We start from the raw sequence: 23,178 nt of genomic DNA on the forward strand, positions 1-23,178 counted from the left end.
TCATTTCACTACTATTTCACTCCACTCATGTACTTGTATCAGTCAGCCTGATATATAGAGCTGCTGTCTAATGTAACCCACTGCTCATCTCTCTCTCACCCACAACACACATGTACTCACACTCCCCTCTTCCTCCTCCAAGGACTGCAGTGCTTTCAACCAGAGAAAAATAATAATAATAAAAATAGCAATAATTAAAAAAATCTACAGTATTCACTTCCTTTTGGTATATTACATCGGCATTTTCTGTACATGACCCAAGAGCTCCCTCTATTTACACAGTGATATGGAAGGACTTGCTGTCCGGAGCCCGGTTCTCCTGGCCTTGAGTGGGGAATTTAAGCCCACCTTTCAGAGTTCTTTCTCTCTTCCACTTTTTTAGCAGCATTATGTAAACCTGTAAGGGGAAGGGGGGCTACTTTGAAGGTTTCTTGAGTCTGCTCCCTCTTGCCCTTCTCCTGGGGAGATGGCCGGCAGCATCTGCCCAGTTAGCAGCTGCTGTTTTTGAATTCACCATTCTCCGTGATGGAAAGCTTGGTGGGATTGGTGGGGGAGATGCCATTGCGGACTTGCATGCTGTAGCGCTCCTTCACCTGCGTCAGGGCACTCATCAGCCGCGTGTTGGCAGAGTCCAGGGACATGATCCGCTTCTCCTGCAACAAACATCCCACAAAGTCAGAACTCCTTCAAAAATGAAATTCCTTTGCCCCACAAGCCTGCTTTATGGGGAACTTCCAGGACCTGGGGTGATGACAGCATCTTCAGATGATTTCTAGACTGAGGCAGCTTGTCTAACATTCTCTGATAAGATGGGATGTCTGCCTCTTTCTGTTTTCTTGGGTAACGTGGCTCCTAAGTGCCACAGGCCCTCCTGGCCTTTTCGCTCGATGGAAGGGGAGAGTGAGTCAGTTACATTGTAAATTGATCCAGTCACATGGGCTTTATCCAGACAGCCTCCAACCGAGGCAGATGGAAATGCAGCATTTGGGAGCAGGGATGGAGGGTGTTGGTGTTAATAACAACAATAGCCAATTTATTATTCTTTTTTTTTTTAAAATGTGTTAGAAAAACAGAAACAGGCAGCAGAAAATAAAAGTGGTGGAGTTTTATCTGGCAGAGGAAAGTGCAAGTGGTATTTAACAGCCATTGTCTCTGTGTTTTGGATGGAGTGTGCTCAGAATAAACTCATGGTATGCTTGAAATAAATAAAAATAAGCAGGTAATGGCAGCCTGCAGTCACCAGCAGGAATGAGGGTGCAATAGCAACATAGAGGAAAAGCAGCCAAAAGCCAAAACTAAGAGGTTATTTGAGGTGAAGGGGAAGAGGGCAGCATGGGTGGAGGGGGAGATGCCATCGACAGAACACAAAGAACAAACACTGAACACACTGCTCCTAGACCCATTCCAGCTCAGAGAGGCTCCCGGGCTCCGCTGAATCCAGGGTTTGCACATGCTTGTTTTGATTCTTCTTGCACAGAAAGTGCCAGCCTCCACTTTCAGCAGAAAGCTGAAGGATACGCACTAGATTGATAAAAAATAAAAGCCCCATCAACAAAACCCAGCCTACCAAGAGCTAGATTATCTGCAGTGAGATAAAGCACTGGGGGGTCAAGCCAAAGAGTTGGTGGCACGATTAGAAATGATAATTTTCATCTTCCCTCAAAACAAAATATAAAAAATCCAGCCACACAAAGCAGCAACAGAGCTGGCACAAGGTAAATGTGCTCTCCCTGCCATCAGCTGAATGGCTTTTCTATTTGAGAAGGAAAATGTCTAATTTACTGGAATGAAAAAAGCTGCCTGCAGAACTCTTCCCAGTCCAGCCCATTGAAAAACAAAATGGAAGGAAAAATGATGCACAGAAGGCACAAACACTGAGGGGTAATTCAGACACACTACTCAGGAGACCCAAGTGCTACAACAGCCCCTTGAGATCTTGAATCCAGAACATCAGCTCTGTGGCAATGTTTGCTTTTCTCAGTGGGCTTCCCCATAGGGTTAAGTGTTAGGGTGCAAAAACAAAGCAGAATTTAAGTACTGCTTGTATCACAGCCCTGAAAAGGCCAAACTCTGTATAGCAGAGCATATGGGGGAGGAGGCATGAGAAATCAACAAACAGCAAGGCAGGCTATAGCCTGCCCTAGCACTTCCCTGATCCAATTAATATAAGCAAGGAGAACAGACAATGGAGGAGTTAAAAGCCTTAGTCTTTCCTCCCATGCTGAAATAAATCCTGCTTTAGCAGAAATGTGTTCTTCAGCAAGTTAAAGCTCCTCCTCCTTAGACATTTCACCTGGAATATATAATTTAAAATTAAAATTTCTTTCCAAAGAATGTAGCTTTTCAAAGAGTTAAAAATGAAAGGCTGGTTATTTTCTGGCACTGATGAGCGCTCACTATGCCAGTTTGCAAAACAGCTGGAAATCTACACTTGGAAAATCAGTGTTAGAACTGTGAGCTTAGTGAGTAGAGGCATCTTCTCACTCAAAGGAAAAACCATTTAACATGTCTCTAACACACATGAGTTGGGCACAGGGAGTGGGAGGAGCTGGAATGGGTAGGAGGTCAGTGCACTGGGCCAGGACTGGGTACTGCTCAGCTAGAGAACTGATTGGGTTTACTTGCCTGTTTGAATTATCTCATCCCCATTTATGACCTGTAATTTAACACAGCGGAGATGTCACTTGCAATAGCAACTGGGCTAGTACTCTTTGCAGCTCCGCTGCTCCAAGGAGTGAGTCAAGACAAGACTTAGCCCCTACCCAGTCAGGGAGGCCCAGAGCCAGCCTCTGGAATGAACCACAGTGCACACGAGGCACTGCCCAGAGCCAGTGTGAACGGCACTGATACCGAGAACAAGGCTGTCCTTGTGCATCGGCGCAGTACTGGCTGCTGCACCTGACCGTAAGACAAAAGAGCAAATCCTGAAAAGCATCTTGTGCCGATGTAACTAAGCACAAGAAGCCTGGGTTACTGATGTTTCCTAGCAGCCATTTAACTCTTCAAAGCAGGTGTCATAACCTGGGTTCCAACTCCACTCCATAAAACTCACATGAAAAGGACCTTTATTTTCTAGCTGCTGCTCTATCCTTTTGCCAGATGAATCACAGGCTAAGAAAAATCTTCCAAATGCAACTTAGAGGGATTGCTACAGAATTCAGCAAACAGCTGAGCTCCTCTGGTATGCCTGTTCTGAATTTTTCACCAGTTTCCTCTTCTGCTCAGGTACCCATGACAGAGCAATGACAACTAAGCTTCCCCCATGTACTGACTGACATTGAAGCAGTTAAGGTTTGCTGACAACCTTGCTTGCCCAAGTAGCCAACAGGTACTTCAGAAGAAAAAAGTGCCAGATTAAAATAGGAATCATTAATTCTACTGTTTTGATACTGCTTTTTTCCCCAACAATTTCCAGTGCAGGTGATAAATGCTGCATCATTTGATCAAGTGTGATCAAAGACCACACCTTTCCAGCCCTGAGGGTTTGAAGCTTTCACAAGTCAGCAGCAGCCCCCTCTGCCAGCTGCTGACACAGAGCGACCAGCCTGGCCCACTAGTCTGTAACCTCACACTGATGCTGAGAGCCTGCTGGCATAGACACCTAACAAAGGCAAAGGTAAGTTTCTTACTCAGTCACAGTCTCTCAAATCCTCCCCTCCAAAAATCACTTTTTGAGTTTGCTCAGTGCCTCTTTCACCTTCTTGGGACAGATGAGAAAGGCATCACCTCCTTCAGAAAACAGGCTGCTCTTTGGATGAGCTGTCATTCCATCAGTGTAACAGCAAGATGCCCTGACTGTGCCTATCTCCAAAAAACAGCCCTCTCTGATCAGGCTGGAGACTGCTGTACTGTTTCCCCACCACTAATAAAAAAAATACAGTGACTGACTGCATTCCTGTTCATTCTCCAGCATTGCACTCTCCCACTTTACATTTCAAGTGCAAGTCTTCACAAAAAGGATTTACTCTTGAGCTGCATCTAGCAAGGGTAACTACACAGGTCTCTCCATGTAGAGTATCTTTCACAATAACTAGGAACTCTACATGGTAGAATTCCAGTAGGATTTTCTTCTTATTCTGCAAGGCTAGGTAGCAGAAGTGCCATGTTTTTGTACACAAGTGATTTATTCAGATTAGATGGCATGGACCCAAAACCATAGCTTTCATGAACAGTCTTTCTGGAGAACCGTGGGAATATGGGGAGAGGTATCAGGAAAACCAGAACTTTTCAAATTATCAAAAAGAAATCTGCTATAAGCGTGCCCTCAGTGTTAGGAGGCTTTGACAAACTTTTTCTTTCTTTTACTTCATATATTCCTTAAAGTTCCATGTGAGCTCAAACATTGCTATTATTGTTGGCCATTCAACAGGAAAAAACGCAGGCAGGTATGCCCTTTTGTGCTCCCAATGCCTACACTCTAATATGGCAGTACCATCTTTAACAATGTTCAACTGAGGCTCCCTCTTCCCACTCCTCTCTGTGTACAGAAACAACCTCCTGAAATAGCTTGGGTTATTCCTGAAACAGGTCATCTTCTTAAGATAATGTATTAAGGAAAGTTTACAGTTGGAACTACTGAAAAGCCCAGAAGCAGGAAAGAGGTCCTCCAAATGCAAATATCACAAACATAACATGGCAGGCAGATATCAAAACAGTCTCAGGTTCTGTTGTACAAGCTTTGCTCTCTGGGATCAGCACAGACACAGAAGAAAAGCTGAAATGATCCCACACAATACAAAAAACATGCATTGCCCCCTGGGCCCCACTTTCCACGGCTAACTTGTGTTGTCTGAGGCAAGCACTGCAGGTTTGTGGCAAAGTGGGCGTTCCTCCAGGACTGACGGGGACAGTCAGATGGGGTGAAATGCCACATATGACATTATACAGGGCAATGATCCATTGCAAGCATTCTCTTTTCTTGACTTGAACGTTCAAAGCCATGCTTCTAGCTTGCATAGCTGAGATGCATGCACATGGCAATTAAACTATGCTGGTATGAGGCATAGCTTTTCCAGAGTTCCCAGGCCCACACTTGGAACAATGTCTACACAATGCGACATTATTCCTTTACCCAATTGAGATCTCACAAAGTTGAAAATGTTCTGGAGAAGTGATCGGTCCTGTGATTTGTTGTCACGCTGTCTCAAAGCCTCGTGTCACACAGTGAAGTTTTCATTAATTAAGAAACCCAATTCTCTCCTAGAAGGTGGCAAGTCACATGTGCAACACAATGGGCCAATACTGGCTTGGGAGCTAGATAACAATGCTGGGGCAGGAGGATAGGGGAGAATAATGGGTTCTATGAACAGAACATTTGGTTGTTTGAGATCCTGAGCTCCTTACCTGTGCATCAATAATTTTCTGCTTTGCATCAATGACAGCTTGCATCTCTGCATGATCCTTCTTCAGCTCTTCTTCAACTGCCATGAGTCTGATGAGCAAAAAGAGGTACACATTAGGATGGTTTAATACTATTCCAGAGTGTTTCAGGTGCTCCGGCATGTTGGTCTGACTTCTCTGATTATCCTGGCTCTGCAAGAGGAGAATTCTGCTGCGCATGGAAAAGCTTATCAATCCGTCTGATACTCTCAATCACCTAACCTTGTTATTCTCAAAATGGACATTGCCAAAAATGCAACTCTCAAGAAACTGTTGTCTGCCTTGAGCACATATTCCAAACAAAGCAAAAAGACCTGGTTTAAGTACAACAGAGACCAGGGTTAAAAATCCCTAAATACTTTCCTTCACTCTCCTGGCAATGTGGGGCAAGTTTCCACACATGCATCCCTGTTTCCTCATCTGTAAGATAGGATGGTATCAGTCCAGAAATGTTAAGAAGCCCATGCCACTACCTTCTTTAGTCTCAAAGAGAACACATGACACAAGGGTGCTGCTTGACCCACACAGTCCCAAACTTTCCAAAGCCTCACCTGCTGATGATACTTTTCATTTGGCTGTCTTTCTCTTCCTGTTGCCTGCGCAGTCTCTCCTCACTGTCTTCCAGCCTAGACTTATACTCCATCAGCAGCTTCTGCATTTGCTGCTCTTGCACCAGGAGACGCCGCTCATACTCCTCCAGCCGGCGACTTGACACCTTCAGGCGCTCCTTCAGCTTTGCTATCTCTTGTTCATACTGCAGATGGAAAGAAAGAAGGAAAGAATCAGATGCAAAGGAAAAAGGAAAAGATCAGATCATTATAATCTGCTGCTGCTGTTCAGAGAAGGGCATGCTTTTTCCATGAAAAATAAATTGACAGAAGTAAAAGAAATAAGCAAGCAACTGTGGGTAACCACAGGCGAGGAGGACACAGGCTCCCGCTGAAGGCATTAAGCTGTTCACACGCTGTAGGAGGTCATTCTGTAGCACAATTTAAGCAGTCAAAGGGCTCTGAAATGGCTCCACAGCCCTGACCACTAACATGCCCAGTTACTCCAGACTCATGCAGTTCCCAGACAGAAGCTCCTAATAGCGCTCAACTGAGGTGACCAAACTTACTAAACAAAACAAAACTTACTAAACAAAACCAAACTTACTAACAAAAACAGGCTGGTATAGGACCCAAATAACTCATTCTTCAGCACCTAATCAAGGCATGAAACCATGTGTGAAGAGAGAGCAAATCATTCACTACAGAATAGAGCCTGTGAGTTTACCTGGCTGAGGTTCTGTTGTTCTACTTACTGTGTGGACAATCACTTCTGCAATAGTGCAATGGATCTCAACATATTCCACTTTTTTGGGGGTTCATTCACCTTTCCTAACAATCATGTGTTCCTGCTTCTTGTCCACCGAATGTCCTCCTCCTCACTTCCTGCCTTCTCAAAATACCAAACCTCTTACAAAACTTCATCACCATAGCAGCGTATAGATGTAACTGTATTTGAAAAAATGGTATCTACTCCCGGATATAAATATGCTTAAAAAAGAAAAGATCATGAATGTTTCTGTGTAGCCCAGAAACACTGTACTACCTAGATGACAGGCATTTGGCTCAGGTGAAGCCCAACATAAAATTTTAATGCAACTACTGATGATGACTGAATTGCATTTTACATAGCTTTGTACAACCACTTAGCATATCCTCAGCTATACTCAGTTGGGTTAACAATCATTATTTTTTTTTAATGGAGTTTAAAGATCACTAAAACACTTTGCAAGCATAGCAAAATGGCAGTATGCTGTAGCTACAGTGTTGTCATAAAAAATAATGACTTGAGCAGGATCTAATATACTTAGGCAGTGTGACTCATGATGCACTTAAGTGCCAAATGCCAGCCTGTAGCATACAAACTCTCAGCTATGACAGTTTGCACCCATTTGACATGCTACAGCCTGTACGTAGGCTAATCTACTGTATGGAATACTGTATTACAGATAAGTTTGACAGCAAGTACAGCAGGAAGTTATGACAATACAACCTGTGTTTGAAAGCACGACTGTCACAGCAGCTCCTGAAAGCCATTCTGAATTTAGCTGTAGGGTGCACAGGACTCAGTGGCAGCCCTTGAGCTGGCTGCATACAGAATAAAATCTACCTTCTCAGCATGCTTGACTTCATCTGGATTCTGCTCTGTGTCCTCCTCTACTTCTTCATACTGTCCATTATTGAGAACCCATGCAGCTGTCCTTTCCACTGGTGACATTGTGGCAGAGTCCACAGGTGACTGAACCTGTAGCAGAGATACCTGTAAGCATTTTTCAGAGAAATCACATACAAATCAGCCCTAAAATACAGTTTATTTGGAGGAGAAAAATCACCATGAATCTGTCAGTCTCAAAGAATCCCCCAAACCTCTCCTGCAGAGATACTGCATCCTCCCTTGACTTTGGGAGCACTTCCTTGAGCCTCTCTAAAACCAATGCACTTTAGAAATTTTTCTGCCTAAGTTAGTTTCTCTCTGGAAAAGTTCTTGTTTCCAAATCCTGTTCACACCCACCCTCTGCCAGATTTTCAGTAGAGCTTTCTCAACCTGTGATTTCTCTCACAAAGAAATCAGAGCGACAAAGCTTCACTTGCAGCCTGTTCAGGTAAGACAGACTGGTTTCTTTGGAGTACTGAGGAGCTTGACTTGGGAGCAGCTTTCTCAGCCAGGCTTGGCAATAGAGCATGACTTGGATATGAGACAGCACAGCAGTACTTAAAAGTGGCAAAGAGGTGTAACATTATCACCGTAGTGCCTATCAGATTTAGATGGTATGTTGTAGCATATACACCCAGACAAGGCTGGGAAAGGAAGTCAGGGCCCGTAGTGCTTACTAGAACTGTAAAACATCATCAGAGGCTATCCTTTTTAAGGGAATCTGAAAAAGAAGCCAAGAAAAGAAACAAGGAACTCTGCCTGGCTGGGGAAAATATGGCTTGTTATAAATTCCAAGCAATTTTCATGGACAAAGACAAGTTTATAAGAACAGGAATTAGCATAATTATCCCTGAAAGAGCAACACTGTCTTAACTTTTTGAGAAATGTGAAAGATCAACTTCCCTCACCCCAACTATAGTTTCTTTTTGTGCTCAAGCAGCTCTTCAGCTCACTGCCTCATTTCAGTATTATACCAAAGTGAAACATATTCCCTGGCAGAGGGATTTGAGGTCTCAGGAGCTCTATATGGGAGTAACAGCTTCTTTACATGACTAGGCAGGGATCATGTCAACCTCCATTTTTGTTTCTCGTGTTCATGAGGACAGGACTGGTGCACGCTGTGTACACCCTATGGCAGCTCTGGCCAGAGACTCTGCTTGCAATGGCTCAGCTGTCCTGAGCAGTGATGAAGACTCCAGCACTGGAAGAATCCTCAGGAAGAATGGGTATAAAGGCAAAGGAAAGGAGTAGAAATTAGGCAAAAATCCCTAGATTTGGCAGAGATCTTTTTGCTAGAAGGAAGCCTTCAGAGCAGAAAGGCTAATAGCCACTTTCAAGTGCAGTGTGTCAGCCTGGCAAAGTTCCTTAGATTTTTTTGATGGTATTTGCTGTCAGGCAGCCATAGCAAGAGAGACTGTGAAGTGTGTGTGTCCCTGCCACAGGCCATTCTTGAAGGTAAATACTTTGGCTCTGGGAATTTGCTGGAGAAATTAGGAACAGCTATGGATGAACAGTGTCATTGTTCACTGGAGTTATGGAGGACTAAGATAGCAGAAGGGTGACCATAACCTTCATCACCAGCCTTCTAACAGACTGCTGATCAGTGGCAGACCTTGCCAAATTACTTTGCAAGCTGTAGGACAGAATATTCTCAGCAGCCAAATTCTGAAAGCCTAAAAAGACCAAGTGGATTGCAAGCACTTCACATGCTAATGGGTTATGAGTTACACTCTAATAAAGGGAAAAAAAAAAAAGAAAAAGCCTGCTAGGAACATATATTAATTCCCCTCTATGCCGCTCTTCCAGAGGAACAAACTGACATTTCTATTCCCACCTACCTACTAAATGGAAATGGAAGGCAAAAAGTGACCTCTCCCAGGAAACAAAGGGCCTAGCTCTATATTCAGAAACAAATGGGACTTGTAGAGAACAGAGTCTAATAATTATAACGCCCACAAAGCATGCCTAGAGAGAACATGCCCAACTTCACTTTTTTCTTTTTCTTTCAAAAATAAGAACAAAATTCCACAACACAATTTGCAATTAAAAGGATGCAATGGAATTTGCCTCAAAAAAATTTTGGCCACTCCATTTGGCATACTTCAAGACATTTCTCAAGGGTGTGGGGAAGTAAAGAACAAATTGATTCATCTGAATAAAGTAGGAGCAAGTACTCTAATGAATCCAGTAGAAATAATTAGTATGGAAAGTAGAGTGGAAAAATAAGTGAAAGCACATTTCCTGTAAGAGAGGAAGGAGACTGCCCTAAAGCCAGTCATAGTCACAGGCATCTATGAAGCTGAATGTAAAAAGTAGCTAGAGGAGAGTCATTGTGTTGCTACGCAAGCAAAGGTAAGTGATTTACTTGGAGGCAGTTGGGTCATCAGCAGTCTAAGATGAGCAGAGCCAGAGGTTTGCAAACAGCTAACTGAATGCTTCTTGTACATACACACTGTGCAGAAGCCAACCGAGTAAGGTGTATGCACAAAGACTGGAGACGTGCCACCTCTACTTTCCCCTCTTTATCCTAACATCTTTGATGTAAAGCCTTCTTTGTGATTTTGTGTAGACACTTCTCACAAGAAGCCTTGAGGAATGACACCAGCTCCCTGAGGATTTTGGCTAGCACACTGCACAGAGCCATACAATAAAACTCATCAGATCATTTAATACAGGTTTACACTGGATGCCTGAGAAATGCAAAGGGAGTTTATCCTTCAAATTTATCCTTGTTACTCGCCTAAAACATTCCTACCACCTCCACACTAGGCTTAGTTGTATTCAAAATACTTCACCTACCAACCCCTCTACGCCCAAAAACACAGGCTCCAAAGGACAAACATATGCACTTCAAATAATGTGCAATTAGTTTTTTTGGTATTACTAACTTGGCATATTAAGCTTTGCTTTGTGATTCAGTGTTTCTGTTCTCCTTGTACTTTAATGAACTTGAGGTATCAAAGTAATTTTGAAGCCCTGGGTTACCAGGCATCATCGTCCAGATTCTCTTCCTTACATCTGTAACATTCCGGACTTGGCCAAGAAAGCTACACCAACAGCGATACCAGTAAAATCTTTGGCAGACGAGGAGCTCATGCTGGCAACTAAGTTCTTCTGCCAGCTTTAGGTTACAAGTGTTCCCCCTGCATAATCATGTCTTCACCATAGGTTTTGCCATCAGGGCTACATCAGCAAGGAGGATCATAACCTCCTACTCCTTGCGGATATACCTCCTCCAACAGCATGGTGCCGTCCCAACCACAGGGGCTGCAGTTTTCTGGAGTGCAAGTCCTCACTTGTGTCTGTCTGCAGATTAGCATCTTTCATAGAAAGTCTTGTGGAAAGCAGGAGCTTAAAAAACTTCCTTCTGTACTAGGTAAGGTTAATCAAACACAACCATGTTTACCCTCCCAGTGACCACAGAAGAAAACACTTACCCCCAAGGAACAGTGCGGGTGGCGTCTTCAAGAGCCTCACCTTGCCCAGCTGATAAGTCTGAATGCACTTACATGACATTTTTAAAAACAACCACCTTCCCTTAGACCTACAGACTGAAACATTTTCTACCTTTGTTGTAGTACCAAGCATTTAAATACTCATTTTCTATTTAACAGTAAACTAATTTAGGAAAAGATTTTCATACACAACTCACAACAGGATTTTTTTTTTTTAAAGGTAAAGGAATGTTGGCTTTTTGACAGGAAAATCTTGATTTACAATTGCCCATGAAGAACTGATAAAGTGCTTCAGGAGTTGGTACATATAAGCACTGCTTTCCAGCAAGTGTTTGCATTATTCATAGTTTGGGGTGATTAATCATAGAATCATAGAACAGTTAGGGTTGGAAAGGACCTTAAGATCATCTAGTTCCAACCCCCCTGCCATGGGCAGGGACACCACTTAATGAAAAAGAAGTACTTATTTGGGAACCAGCAATAGATTGTTGCATTATGGTGAAACACAGATTTCTCCACACTTAAGATAACTGTACTTACTATTTTGGCAGCAGTTTATGATATTTTCTCTTTGTTTATTTCTCTGGTTTTACGTAGCTATCCTTTTAAATTAGCACCACAGGGCAAATGCAGTCTCACGTGGCAACCTTAGCTACAATTTAGAACAAAGCTTCTTCTATTCGTTTTATTCAGGGAAATTTTCAAGTTTGGTTTCTTTCAGCAGGCAATAGAAAACTTTATTTTTTTTTTTTTAATATTTAGTACAAAAGCATCCAAAAATAACAGGTAGGCTAGGCTTGCCAAGCTTGTAAGGGTAACAAAGCATGACTATTCCGTACACTTGCTACTGACCACTGACTTAAAGTGCCAGTACTCTTGTTCAACTCAATTCAATCCAAAGGTCAAAAGCTTCGAAGCTTGACGCACCAATCAGCTAAACTTCAAAGCAGAAAGAATGCTGAAAAAGGCTTTCCTTACCTGCTGTGTTTGTTGCCTCTGAATTGCCCTCACCTTTGGGACAGGGCTCTCTCTAGAGGATGAGGACTGTTGCCGGGACCGGCTCCCATTCTGAATGGGTTCAGTCACCATGGCCCCGGACACTCCTGAAATGCTGCCTGTGCTCCGCAGGGAAGCACTGTGAGGCAAGGACTGCGGTGCTTTGGCCCTGGCACCCAGTCCAGCTTGGTCCATTTTGCGGATCTGTGCTTGGCTGCTGCTGTTCTGGCGGGGCAGTGCAATGGGGACGTGCTTGTCTGGGACCGTGTGGCGCCGAGAGAAGTCCTCGCTCTGCGTGCTGCGCTTGGTGAAGTCCTCCATGCTGCTGTTGCTGGGTCCGCTAAGTTTGAAGTCTTCACTGTTGCTTCGGCTCTGGGAGCTGGCAGTGCTCAGGTTCTCCAAGCTAGAGTCCACAGAGGCCTTCGGCATTGGTGGGGTTGGGTTGTTGAGATGGTAAACTGGGTTCTGGAATGACAGAGGCTGAAGGCTGCCCTGTTGGTTCAAAGCTGGGTGCAGAGGCCTTCTCACCTGGGGAGCACTCTGGGGTGTGCTCTGGGTTTCCCACAGCTGTTTGATGTTTGCCACCTGTGTGACAGAGAGCTGGCTGCCAGCTAAGCGCAAAGGCACATCATGCATAACAGAAGCATGGTCAGTGTGAGCTGTGTGAGGGTCTTGGAGGTCCATGAGAGAGATGCTGCGTCCATTGGGCAAGATGCTTTCCCTTTCATCCTTATCTGAGTAAGTCATGCTCTGGGTGGATGCCTGCTGAACCAACAGTAAGGTCTTGCCCCTAAAATATCCATCTACATTTTCCTGGGTTGGAGACTTCAGCTTATGCAAGTCACTGTGGAGCAGAATGGAATTTGGTTAATTTTTAAGCAGACAATACCCTTAGAATCTGTCCCAGAGAAGTCTTTCCACCTCATTTAACCTCCTCCCCATCTGAAAGCTTCAAGGAACCAGATTTCCTTTTATGAGCTCTTTGTGTTCAAGTCAGAACACACTCTTCCTTAATTACCACTTATCTTTGAGAATTACATTTGATTCAAGGAGTGCTTCATCTTCATATTTTTTACAGGTGAAATGCAAACCATTCCCATCAAATCCTCCCCCCTTAGACACTTCTGTCTTCGGCAAGACTTCAGAGCAGTTCAGATCCCATTTAACCCTTTACCAGCATCATGTATTGTTGGGGTCTGAAAATTCAACAGGAGTTGTGTGAAGGTACCTGCAGATCTAGATGTAAGCTCAGAATGCAGACACTTCCATGTAAGAGAACTGGCTCTCATACCTGACAAAACCAGCCCTCATATCTCAGACAGAAACTACTCTAAGACCACAGTATCAAAGCTCTGTAGCAGTTCTGTCATGTCACAGCTTTTTGCTTCAGATTAACAGCTATTACAATATGCAGAATGCTGCACTGAACAGAGGAGGGACTACTTTTGCTATTCTCCTGGTAACAAGTTCCACCTACAGCCCATCTTTTTTATTAGCAGTAAATAAGTGGTCTGATTGCCAGAAGGAAAGACTATGGCTGACTATGCATCCGGACACTCAGACTAGCAGTAAATTGCAAAACTGTGTTTTAGCAGCTGAAGTCATTGACCCCCAGAGACATGTTTGAGTCCTGAGTAAGCGAAAAGCTTCAGGTCTCTAGTGCTACCTTTTGTAACTCTTACTGGGACTGTGTATTCCCTGTGACAGAGGCCCAAGCTTCCCTTTCCTACAGCTGGCCTAGGCAGACAGCTCAGCTGACGAAGCACTCAGCCTTTAACAGGCTTAACAACCCCCTTATCCCACATCTTCCCTTGAGCTCTGGATGTTACATACCCATCAGTGGGGTCCTCAAATATCTTCTGAAGCCCTGAGGAGAGACTGCCACTGACGTTTGGACTAGAGCTGTGCTCAGTGAAACGCCTCAGCTGCTGCTGTATTGGCGTAGGGTTGGTCATTGATTTGGTGATATCAGCAAGAATACGAGGAAGAGGTCCCAGTTTTGCCACGGTCGCCTGTAGGAAGGAATTTTCACCCTAATTGGACAACAAGCACCGCGACATCCACCAGTTTTTTGATAACGATGCACAGAGGCGGAGGGGTGGAGGTGGAAGGAAGGAGGGTGGGTGGTTGTGTGCGGGTGTGGCAGGACCGTAATGCAGTGTTACGGAGCAGCGTAACCACGGCGACGAGATGGATGGAGGAGACGAAACGGGGTGCAGCAGACATTGAGGAAAGAAAAGGAAATAGAAAAGAAATTAGGATTGACCCCCAAAAATAAAAATCATGCTCAATAAAACAAAACTATTGCCATTCCAATGCAAAACTATCATGCAAAGCAAATTAAGTCCGGGGTGGGTGAGGTCAAAGTGAAAACTATTGTATCTATTCATTAAAGTGCATTCAAAGACTACACATTGAGCTAGTGGGGGGGCTTTCCAGGCAAAGGATGTCATGTGGTAAAGGAAATGCATGCCAACAGACAAAGGGATGCGGCATTCAGGTGGATCATGAGAGAATTGCAAGGGTTGAGGGAGATGGAGAAAGGAAAAGTTTTCATTTCGTAAGCTTTTTGCTTTTGGCATCCTACACTGATGCCACTTTCTGTAGCACTCTGTTATCAACAATTAAGGCATTCTTCCTACCTAAAAGTGAAAAATAACTGCATGAAAACATCAATGTTCCTCATCCCAACATTATCACATCAGCCTGGGATTGTATGTGTAGCTTCTGGTTCAATTACATGTTAGCTCAGTGTTGGCCAGGCCTAGGATAGGAAGAGCTGACCTTCCAGCAAGGAAGTCTGCTCATTCAGGCTCTGCATCTTTCTCCCCTCTTTGGTTCACTGCTGATTATTTCATCTAGAGGGCATCTTCAGGCTCTTGGGACTGCAGGCACAAGGGGAAAGTGCTGGAGGTTTAGAAAAAAGCAAAGCTCTGCTACAAAGACAATATTTTTTTCGAAGATATCCTTATTTTTCCTGTAAGCTGGTATTCAGTCAGTTTGGCTCCAAAGAAAGGTCTCTTTGCAGACACTTTCACATAGCACTTCTTCTGTGTCTATTAAAATCTCTGAGGTGACTTCTCTCATCATTTCCCAGTCATTACCTACAGTAAAGCAGGATTGCATGTAACTTTACCCCTCAATTCTCTTTTTAGCAAACCACTATACCAGCTGCCAAAGGACTGTTAGGATAGATCCATGCATCTAATCTACAAGAAAGGGCAAAGCAGATCTGCTTTGACAGTTTATCCAGGCCTGGCTCCTCCATCTTTTTGCAGACCAAGACATTTAAGACTGTTGCATTCAGAGAGCAGCTCACAGTAAGTAACACTAAGTCTAAAGATCCATTTGCAGTTCTAAAGACTGGAGCAGGTTTGTCTTCACCTGATGCCTGAGCAGCTTAGAGGGAGATGGCAGTGTGCCCTGCACTGGTGGGTTTACCCCACTTTGTAGAAAACAGGGGGGGAGGGGGTGATCTGGTCTTTTGAGTGCTCACTTTGCCTGTTTTCCTAAGGCTGCTGAACTGTCTTTACAGCTGACTTTGCTGCCTATGACATTTTGAATGTACACCGTGTGTATGTAGGAGGGAAATTGAAAAACAACAACATAAATTGTTATCAAACTAAGATTAACTAAGGTTAATATATATTGCCTTTTTGAGTCAAGAACATTTGAATTTACTCTGATGCAAAAAGCTCAGGTTTTTTTTGTTTTCTGTCTTAAATGATGTACTGCGAGAAAATAGATACCCAACAAATAACTGCTGGCAAACCTTAATGTAATAAAAATATTAAGAGTGCATTCTATTGCCATTCACCTCACCTTTCCAGTTTCAAAAGAAAGAATAATCTAAATGGAATATGGACAAAATAATGCAACCTCTAAAAGGTGAAAATTGAACAGTTCCAAGCACTTGTAAAAAATAATGACTCACAGCTCAGCTTTTCTGCGTCTTATCAACTACCTTTGCTATCAAAGGTTTTAATGGTTTTGCATCCTACAAAGCTAAGGAAGAACAAATGACTGCCATTTCTCCTTCTATAGCTAAATGGAAGCAATGTGTATTGTTGGTGGTATCTACTGCAATCAGCAGAACAGAATCTGGACAATATATATGACCCCAGCACAATACATGACAGAAAGCATCTTGCTTTTGTTACAGAATAAAACTGAGAGTAGATCCAGGTTTCTACATGACATCCTCTTGTATACTAAAAACTAATCTGAAGACTACAGAAATGAGAACATCACAGTAGACTTTGGATCAGGTCTTTCATGAAAACAGTCTGCCCGGCCAACACATTACTTCATCAGAGCTGGGCAAAGTAGTGTCTAGTGTGCAGCAAAGCACCTCCATTAGCATCAAAAAGGGCACTGCAATATTTTCATTTTCTATCCAAACACCCTCCCTTTTTCCAGCTCACTTATGAGAAAGGACTGGCTGCTCAGTGAATTCCAGGTCTACTTTTAAGTGCTTCCCTCTCCACCATTGAACACCAAACCTTCCTTGACGTGCTGCAAACTGTTTGCCCTTACTGCTGAAGCCCAACCACTTCACATGCCCCAATCTGAAATCATGGAAAGAACAATTGTGAAATACCACTGTCAAACATTCCTCTCATAAGCAATTCTCTCAAAATCAGGCTTCAGCTGCTCCCTTGATGTTTCCTAGTGTTTACTGTTGCTATGATACAATTGCCAGATTCACCCTCCTGGGCCTCCAGCCTGCTTTACCTTATCAAGTTGGGACACAACTTCCCATAGGAGGGAATGTAAAACTGAGAGCTCTCTGCCCAAGTCTATGTAGCCCTCAAATCCAGGCATGTTTGAGATGGTATCTGGATTAGAGATCTCCAGGAGAAAACGCTTCATTCCTCCCCACTCATGTTCCAAAAAGTCATTCATGAAGGCCATATATTCTTCCTTATTACCAAACCTGCAAGAAAACAGGGGATGGGGGCAAAACCCAGTCAATAATCTCAACACAAAATACAGAGTAGAAGTGCTTACAGTCAGTTACTTAAATGCTTAACTTTAAACCTGCCTTTCTAAAGATTTGTGCTGGGAGACAAAAAACAACAACAACAACAACAACAACAAAAAACCAAATAGGACAATTTAAGAGTTTCACTGCTTTCTTTGACTTACTTAAATACTAGTAATTCGGTGTTCATACTATGATCAAGGACTCAACACATCTCTCCCCCCTTCCCTTTCATCCTCTCTCTCTCCTTGCTTTTCTGCATCTCCTCCCCTTTAAGAGAAATGCCATGCCCTTTGTATCATTCAGATAGGAATTTTGGAGGAAAAAAGGAGGAAAATAGCGATCCTTGGTGGTAACAGGCTTTTTTTTCTTTTGAAATAGCATACACAGTGACATGCTAATGCATGGACTCTTCCTGGTCTTATACTGTGTCCCCTTTACTGAATTCAACATAGGCTCAAATCTGCATGTGAAAAAGAGAATTTATCTAGCTCAACACTGAGGTGTCTCAAGGGGAACAGTGCTCACAGATAAGTGAGAAATTTCCTCCTTCTCTAAAGCTGACTTCTGTTTGCCAGAGAATCAGCTGCCTGCAAACATGACTACCAAGCAGGGCTTTCCTTGCTCCATAGTAACCTGCAGTGACTTGCAGCCCTAGAGGCACAGATTTCAGTTTTACTGCCACCACTTACTTAGCAAAATTGGCGAGATTCTGAATGACTTTAGCAATAAGCGTGAGCGTGCGAGACGTTCGGTCATCAGGATACTCCTGCATGAGGCTGAAAAGGCTGGGGGACATGATAGCGGGGCACAGGAAGCGAAGGAAGAGAGAGGCACTGATCAGGCGTTCACTGATATCCTGCTTGCCCCTGCTCAGGCACTGCTGCTTCCAAGATGCAAATACCTCCTTCAGCTCACGAGGGAACACGCTAGAAAACAATAAACCAGGAAATAAAATCGCATGGATAATGAGATGCAAAAATTTGAACTGGTGACCAATCACCTGCAATAATTATATGTGAGAAAACATCATCGGCTCTTCCCTCTCTTCCCCCCCGGCCCTCTTTTCTCTCTATAGGGTAGGAAATGTCATTAGGCATCTATTCTTAGATTCCCATTTAATCCGGTAGTACTTAAGTACTCTTTAAAGCATGCCTTGCTCATATATGTTAAGTGAAACCATTTTCAGACACACTGATTTGCAAGTTAAGAACTTTGCTACCATGGAGCAAACAGGGTGTTAGAACATGAAAGACACACTGAACTGGTCTCTCTAACTGAACTTTTTATTTTGCTTGTCAAAATATCTCCCAATATTTTGCATGTGCTTCATCCTGAAGCAGAAAGGCCCTTCTATCACTCCTACTCAGAAACCCAGATTAATAGAAATCTCTCTGCCAACATTTCCTCCCTGTGATTTCCTGTTCAATTCTACAGATTTAAAGGGTCTAAAAGGTTTTTATACACATCAAAACTTTCAACTTTTTATTCCAAGTTCAAGCTAAGCTGTTATCTTCTCACTTTATTGACATTGAGTCACAGCTCAGTATGTGTTCCCTTGGCAGAGTATTTCAGCAGATGCTCCTGTCAGGTATGGTGTTTGGGACTGGAATACCTCAATTTGGGCAAAAGATCCACCTGCAATATGGTGTCACTCGTAGTCAGGTAGTCAGGAAAGGAAACTAAGTCAGTCTCAGAAGATAGATGGGTGCATGATATTTCCCCGTACTGCTGTTTTCTTGTCTTCAGAGAAGGAATGGGCACCCTCTAAGCAAATGACTTAATGGGGGAAAAGCGGAGGGAAGATGCCTCACCAGTAAGAATTGATAATCTTGCAGAAAGCCAGCTCACAACACATTTTCAGGTTGCTCTGATGATCTGTCAATTCATTGGATGAACATTTGCTGGGATCCACTTCACAGTTTTCATCTGACTCATACAAAGCCTTGATAAACTCCCCTGGACAAAGGGAAGAGGATGACAAACGAGGGTAGTTACATGAAAAGCCTTCTTGATACACCTTTAAATCCTGCTTATGTCTTTCCTTGGCAACTGCCTCTTCTGTTCCCTGTGTCTGCAATACAGCCTCCAGACACCAGATGTTGGGGATACAACTCCTTCCAGGTCTTTCAGAACAGAGCACTTGATGTGCCAGTTTAGATGGCAGGTGCCCATGGAAGTTTGGACTCCCGTGCCCTCGCCATCCTCAAATATAGGTACAATAACAGGATAGCTTTGCTTACAAACCCTGCAGACACTTCACTTGTAGCCTAAAGAACAGGATTTGACTTTATATTCAAATTGTATTACCAACTATAAAATTATCCACAGTCTTAGAAACGAAGCTGTGCTATTCATCTTCATAATTTCCACAGGAAATGCACTTGACAATGGTATTTATTTTTATTATTTCTAAATTTACATTTTCTTTAATTTTTTAAATATGTCACCTTGCTGTTGAATAAGAGTAATACTCAAGTGCTAGGTAGATACATCTAATTTTCTCAACCTCTTATTAACACCTTACAACACTTTTATAGTCTGCATCTTTCAAAATCCTTTGATTTTCTGTTATCCTTTTGTTACAGCATCAGAACAGAAACTGGACACGCATAAAACCAGATGAAGTTTCCTTTGACATACTGGAGTAAACTACCCACTAGTTCTTCTCCTACATATTAGCACACCAAGTGATTTTTAAACTCTTGTTGTTCACTAAGGAAAACTCTTTATTCATTTGCTTAATGATTCAATGTCTTTTAAGTTCATCTCCTCAGATGATCTTGCTGGCTCTGAGCTAACACCACAAGGCTTGTTTGTGCAAAAGGGTTTTTTGTCTTTGTTTTCATAAAAACCCTTAAACACCTCCCAACCCCCTCCCCAAATCTCAAGTCAGCAGTGTTCTTGCAAGCAAAGCAGGCAGCACATTTTCTTAAGCTTTTCTTTTTTTTGGTGGGGTCCAAAAAAATTTCTGCTGAGGGTATCAAGATGATTTCTTTGCAAAACTCTCACTTATATTGAGCCAATTCTGCTTTAACAGTTGTTTACTGAATAATTTTTTTTCCATAACATACTTGAAACTTAATCTTTGTGGTCTACAAGATCCAGGCTTCATCACATACTAAGATGTACTTACGGATGTATTAAATAGCTAACACCAAGCGTAATGTTAATCCTTTCAAAGCACATGGCATCTGAGCAAAATGACATTTAAAACCTGACAATGAATTAGATGGGTATGTTGTCATAAGCAACCCTGCCCTGAGCTACAGATGAGCTGGATGACCTTAGGGAGATTTTCCATCTCTCATGTCTATGATTTACAGTCTTATCACTCAGTGCTAAATGATATATATTAGAAGTCGTTAATTTTAAAATGTTTTTATGTAATTACTACACATTGAGGGGCTTGCAGTCAAATGTAGTATGCTGGTCCCACAGCTGATTGTTCAGTCTGCTGCAAAGCATAGCACAAAGTAACATGCTGCTCATTTCTCCACACCAGGTGAGAGCCCAGGACTGTGACTTATGCTCAGTGGTTCCACCCATGAGAGTAAGACTACCAGAAGAGGCTCATTACACTTAAGAAATGGCCAAAATGCGTATAATCACAGACTTCACTATCCTGACCCCTGAAGCACTAATTTAGCCAACTATCTCCTTGATGACTTGCCAGCATCAGGGATTGCTGAGGACAAGCAAGGCTGCTGGGAAAGCAAGCTGCCCTTTTTTTTTTTTCCTTTTTGTGAAAGGATGTGGTGTGGGACTTGGCTTTGGCCTGATCTTGTTCTCCTTGTATCAATTTCCAAAGCTTTCTTCATCCAAAAAACAACAGGGGGATGGGTGGCTCATTGTGCAATCATGGGTAACAAAGATTGTGTGGATTAGTGACATATATGCTTCACATTCATAACCCTTTCTGAAATCTTCACCTAACTGCATTGCACATAACACCAGACTCACTCCTGACACCACAACACTAGGTATTCGTCTCAACTTCTGCTGTTAAACTATGTGTCAAAAATCTGGTTTTTAAGCCTGTTCATATACCAGATGGAACAATCACCATTGCCCACAAATAAACCACAGTATTATAGCACTTCATCACAACTAGAGACGTAAAAGAAAGTTACCCAGAAAAACATAACATGGTGATACAACATTTAAGTGGGACTCAGTTGTATCAAATCCAGCTTGCCTTGCCTTGAATGCTACTTCTGCAGGCACCAAAGAGTACCTTCCTGTGTGTAGGAAGGGCATCAAGAGTAAGACAGCATGTATTTTGCCATATGGATGCTAAACACCTGGCTAAGCGCTGAGGCAGTTTCTTCCCATCCCACATTTCTAGATGCACAAGGCTTCAGTCATGTTGCAGACAGTTCAGGGTTAGTCCTTGCAATGCAGACAGGTGACAAACAGGCACTTTCTTACCTAGTGCATCGTGAAGATACTTCTGCCCTACCAACTTCAGGTATTCCTCAATAGCTTTGGTAGCAAGTGTGTTCTCCCTGAAGATCAAGACATCATGCTCCCCACAACGATCTACCTCAGACATCACCAAATCCGTCAAGAAGTCCTGAAGGAAAAGGTCAAATGGCAAGAGGTTATTTTAAACAGATTCGGTCATGCCAGGCTAACTGCAGAAGCCAAGAAGGGAGGATAAACAGAGAAGCCAGAAGATTACTGAAATAATTGCTCAGCCTGGGACAAGAGCTGCAGATGCTACATGTAGTATGGGCTAAGGAAATAGCTAAGGCTCCTCTAGGGCTTATTATACTTAAAATTATATAGATCACAAATTATAAAAGCAAAAATCTCTAAAAGAAAACCTTTACGGCCAAGCTTGTGTTTCATCCTGAGCAGAACCCTTCACCAGTTTATCAGTGGCTTTGTCTGCTGAAAGAAACTGTGATATCATATTTATCTTTTAATATTGAATATTCCATACAAACTTGGATTTAAAAATCCAGAATGGAAGTTAGACTAAGCGATAACTGTGACTTGCTGGTTCTTATGCAAACAGCAGCATCCCCCAACAGTCCAAAGAGTGCTGTAGTTCACTGCATTAACTACAATACAAAAGCCATAATGGACTGTAAGTGTATGAGTGTAAAATACACAGACCAAATTATATATGCTAAGTATAGTTCAAAAATACATTTAAAATATTCTTAGTTTTCAATCCATTATTGCTGTTTCTTTTCTGCAAAATTGGAGAGAATTATATTCACCTGGCACAAACTGGAAGTATTCGGCTGCATCACCACCAACATAGTGTGAACTAGAAATGTATCTTCTTAGCAGCTTTAGGTTATGGCAGCCTAAGCTGCTCAATGCTTCCAGTAAATAGAGGTTCAAACATTCAGGTGCTGGGAAGGGAAAGTTCTAATACTTAATTCATCTATCTGTTGTAGCTAGCACTGCAGGAATCCAGAGCCTATTTTCCAGCAGGATTTCAGCACAATCCTACAGAAGCTATCCAAGCTACCAGCTTCTCTTGAACAGACAACCAACCTTGTGTTCCTTTCACACAGTGTCACAGAGCACCAGAGGAGAACAGGGTACTGTGGCAGTACTACAGCTTGGTACTACTCACACACCCACTTTGCAGGCAGCATCCAGATAAATCCGTGTTAATGGTTCTCAGACTTTCCAAAGACCTACAAGATATTGTCCCACAATCTATTTTAAGAAACTGAGGCTCACTCCAATTGCTGCCTTGGAGAGAACCATCAGCATGCACCCAGAAGTCCTAATAACATCCCTGAGACTGCTGGGATCACCATTAACTGAGTATAGATTCCCCAAATGGCTGTTCAAATGCTGACCAAATCAATGTAAGCATTGATTAGCTGACTTAGCACTGAATCAACGATGGCATCCTGCTGCTCACTGTATCAGAAACTTATTTATAGAAGTAATTCCCCAGTTTACCAATCTCTTGCTTATTTATCTCTTATCCTGTATCATGATTTTAGAAATACAGAAAACATTGCTGAAGACTCAAGTACAGGCCCTAACTTTTCAGAACAACATTAAGTTAGTCCTCCTGCTTATACTTTGTATGCAGCATCTTTAATCTCTCTATCAACTCTTAATCATTGTTTGTAGGATGCCTAGCTATGTGCCTTCCTGGAAGATGCAATTGCTCAATTCTTTTCA

The 23,178-nt window shown here is 42.7% G+C and overlaps 1 protein-coding gene across 1 annotated transcript in view; it reads right to left on the minus strand.

Annotated features, from left to right (window-relative positions):
* Positions 1-488: 488 nt before the first annotated feature.
* Positions 489-23,178, minus strand: part of RASAL2 (RAS protein activator like 2) — a gene marked incomplete at both ends in the record, with an annotated part of 181,649 nt that continues 158,959 nt past the window's right edge. The window contains 10 exons of the mRNA XM_080623042.1: positions 489-653; positions 5,344-5,431; positions 5,931-6,133; positions 7,537-7,671; positions 12,015-12,876; positions 13,866-14,065; positions 16,767-16,968; positions 17,709-17,945; positions 18,831-18,975; positions 21,448-21,592. Coding sequence (XP_080479168.1) covers positions 489-653; positions 5,344-5,431; positions 5,931-6,133; positions 7,537-7,671; positions 12,015-12,876; positions 13,866-14,065; positions 16,767-16,968; positions 17,709-17,945; positions 18,831-18,975; positions 21,448-21,592 — 2,382 coding nt within the window. The remainder of the gene's footprint in view (positions 654-5,343; positions 5,432-5,930; positions 6,134-7,536; positions 7,672-12,014; positions 12,877-13,865; positions 14,066-16,766; positions 16,969-17,708; positions 17,946-18,830; positions 18,976-21,447; positions 21,593-23,178) is intronic.

This window comes from Psittacula echo, assembly GCF_963264785.1.
Source record: "Psittacula echo genome assembly, chromosome: 7".
Taxonomy (NCBI): domain Eukaryota; kingdom Metazoa; phylum Chordata; class Aves; order Psittaciformes; family Psittacidae; genus Psittacula; species Psittacula echo.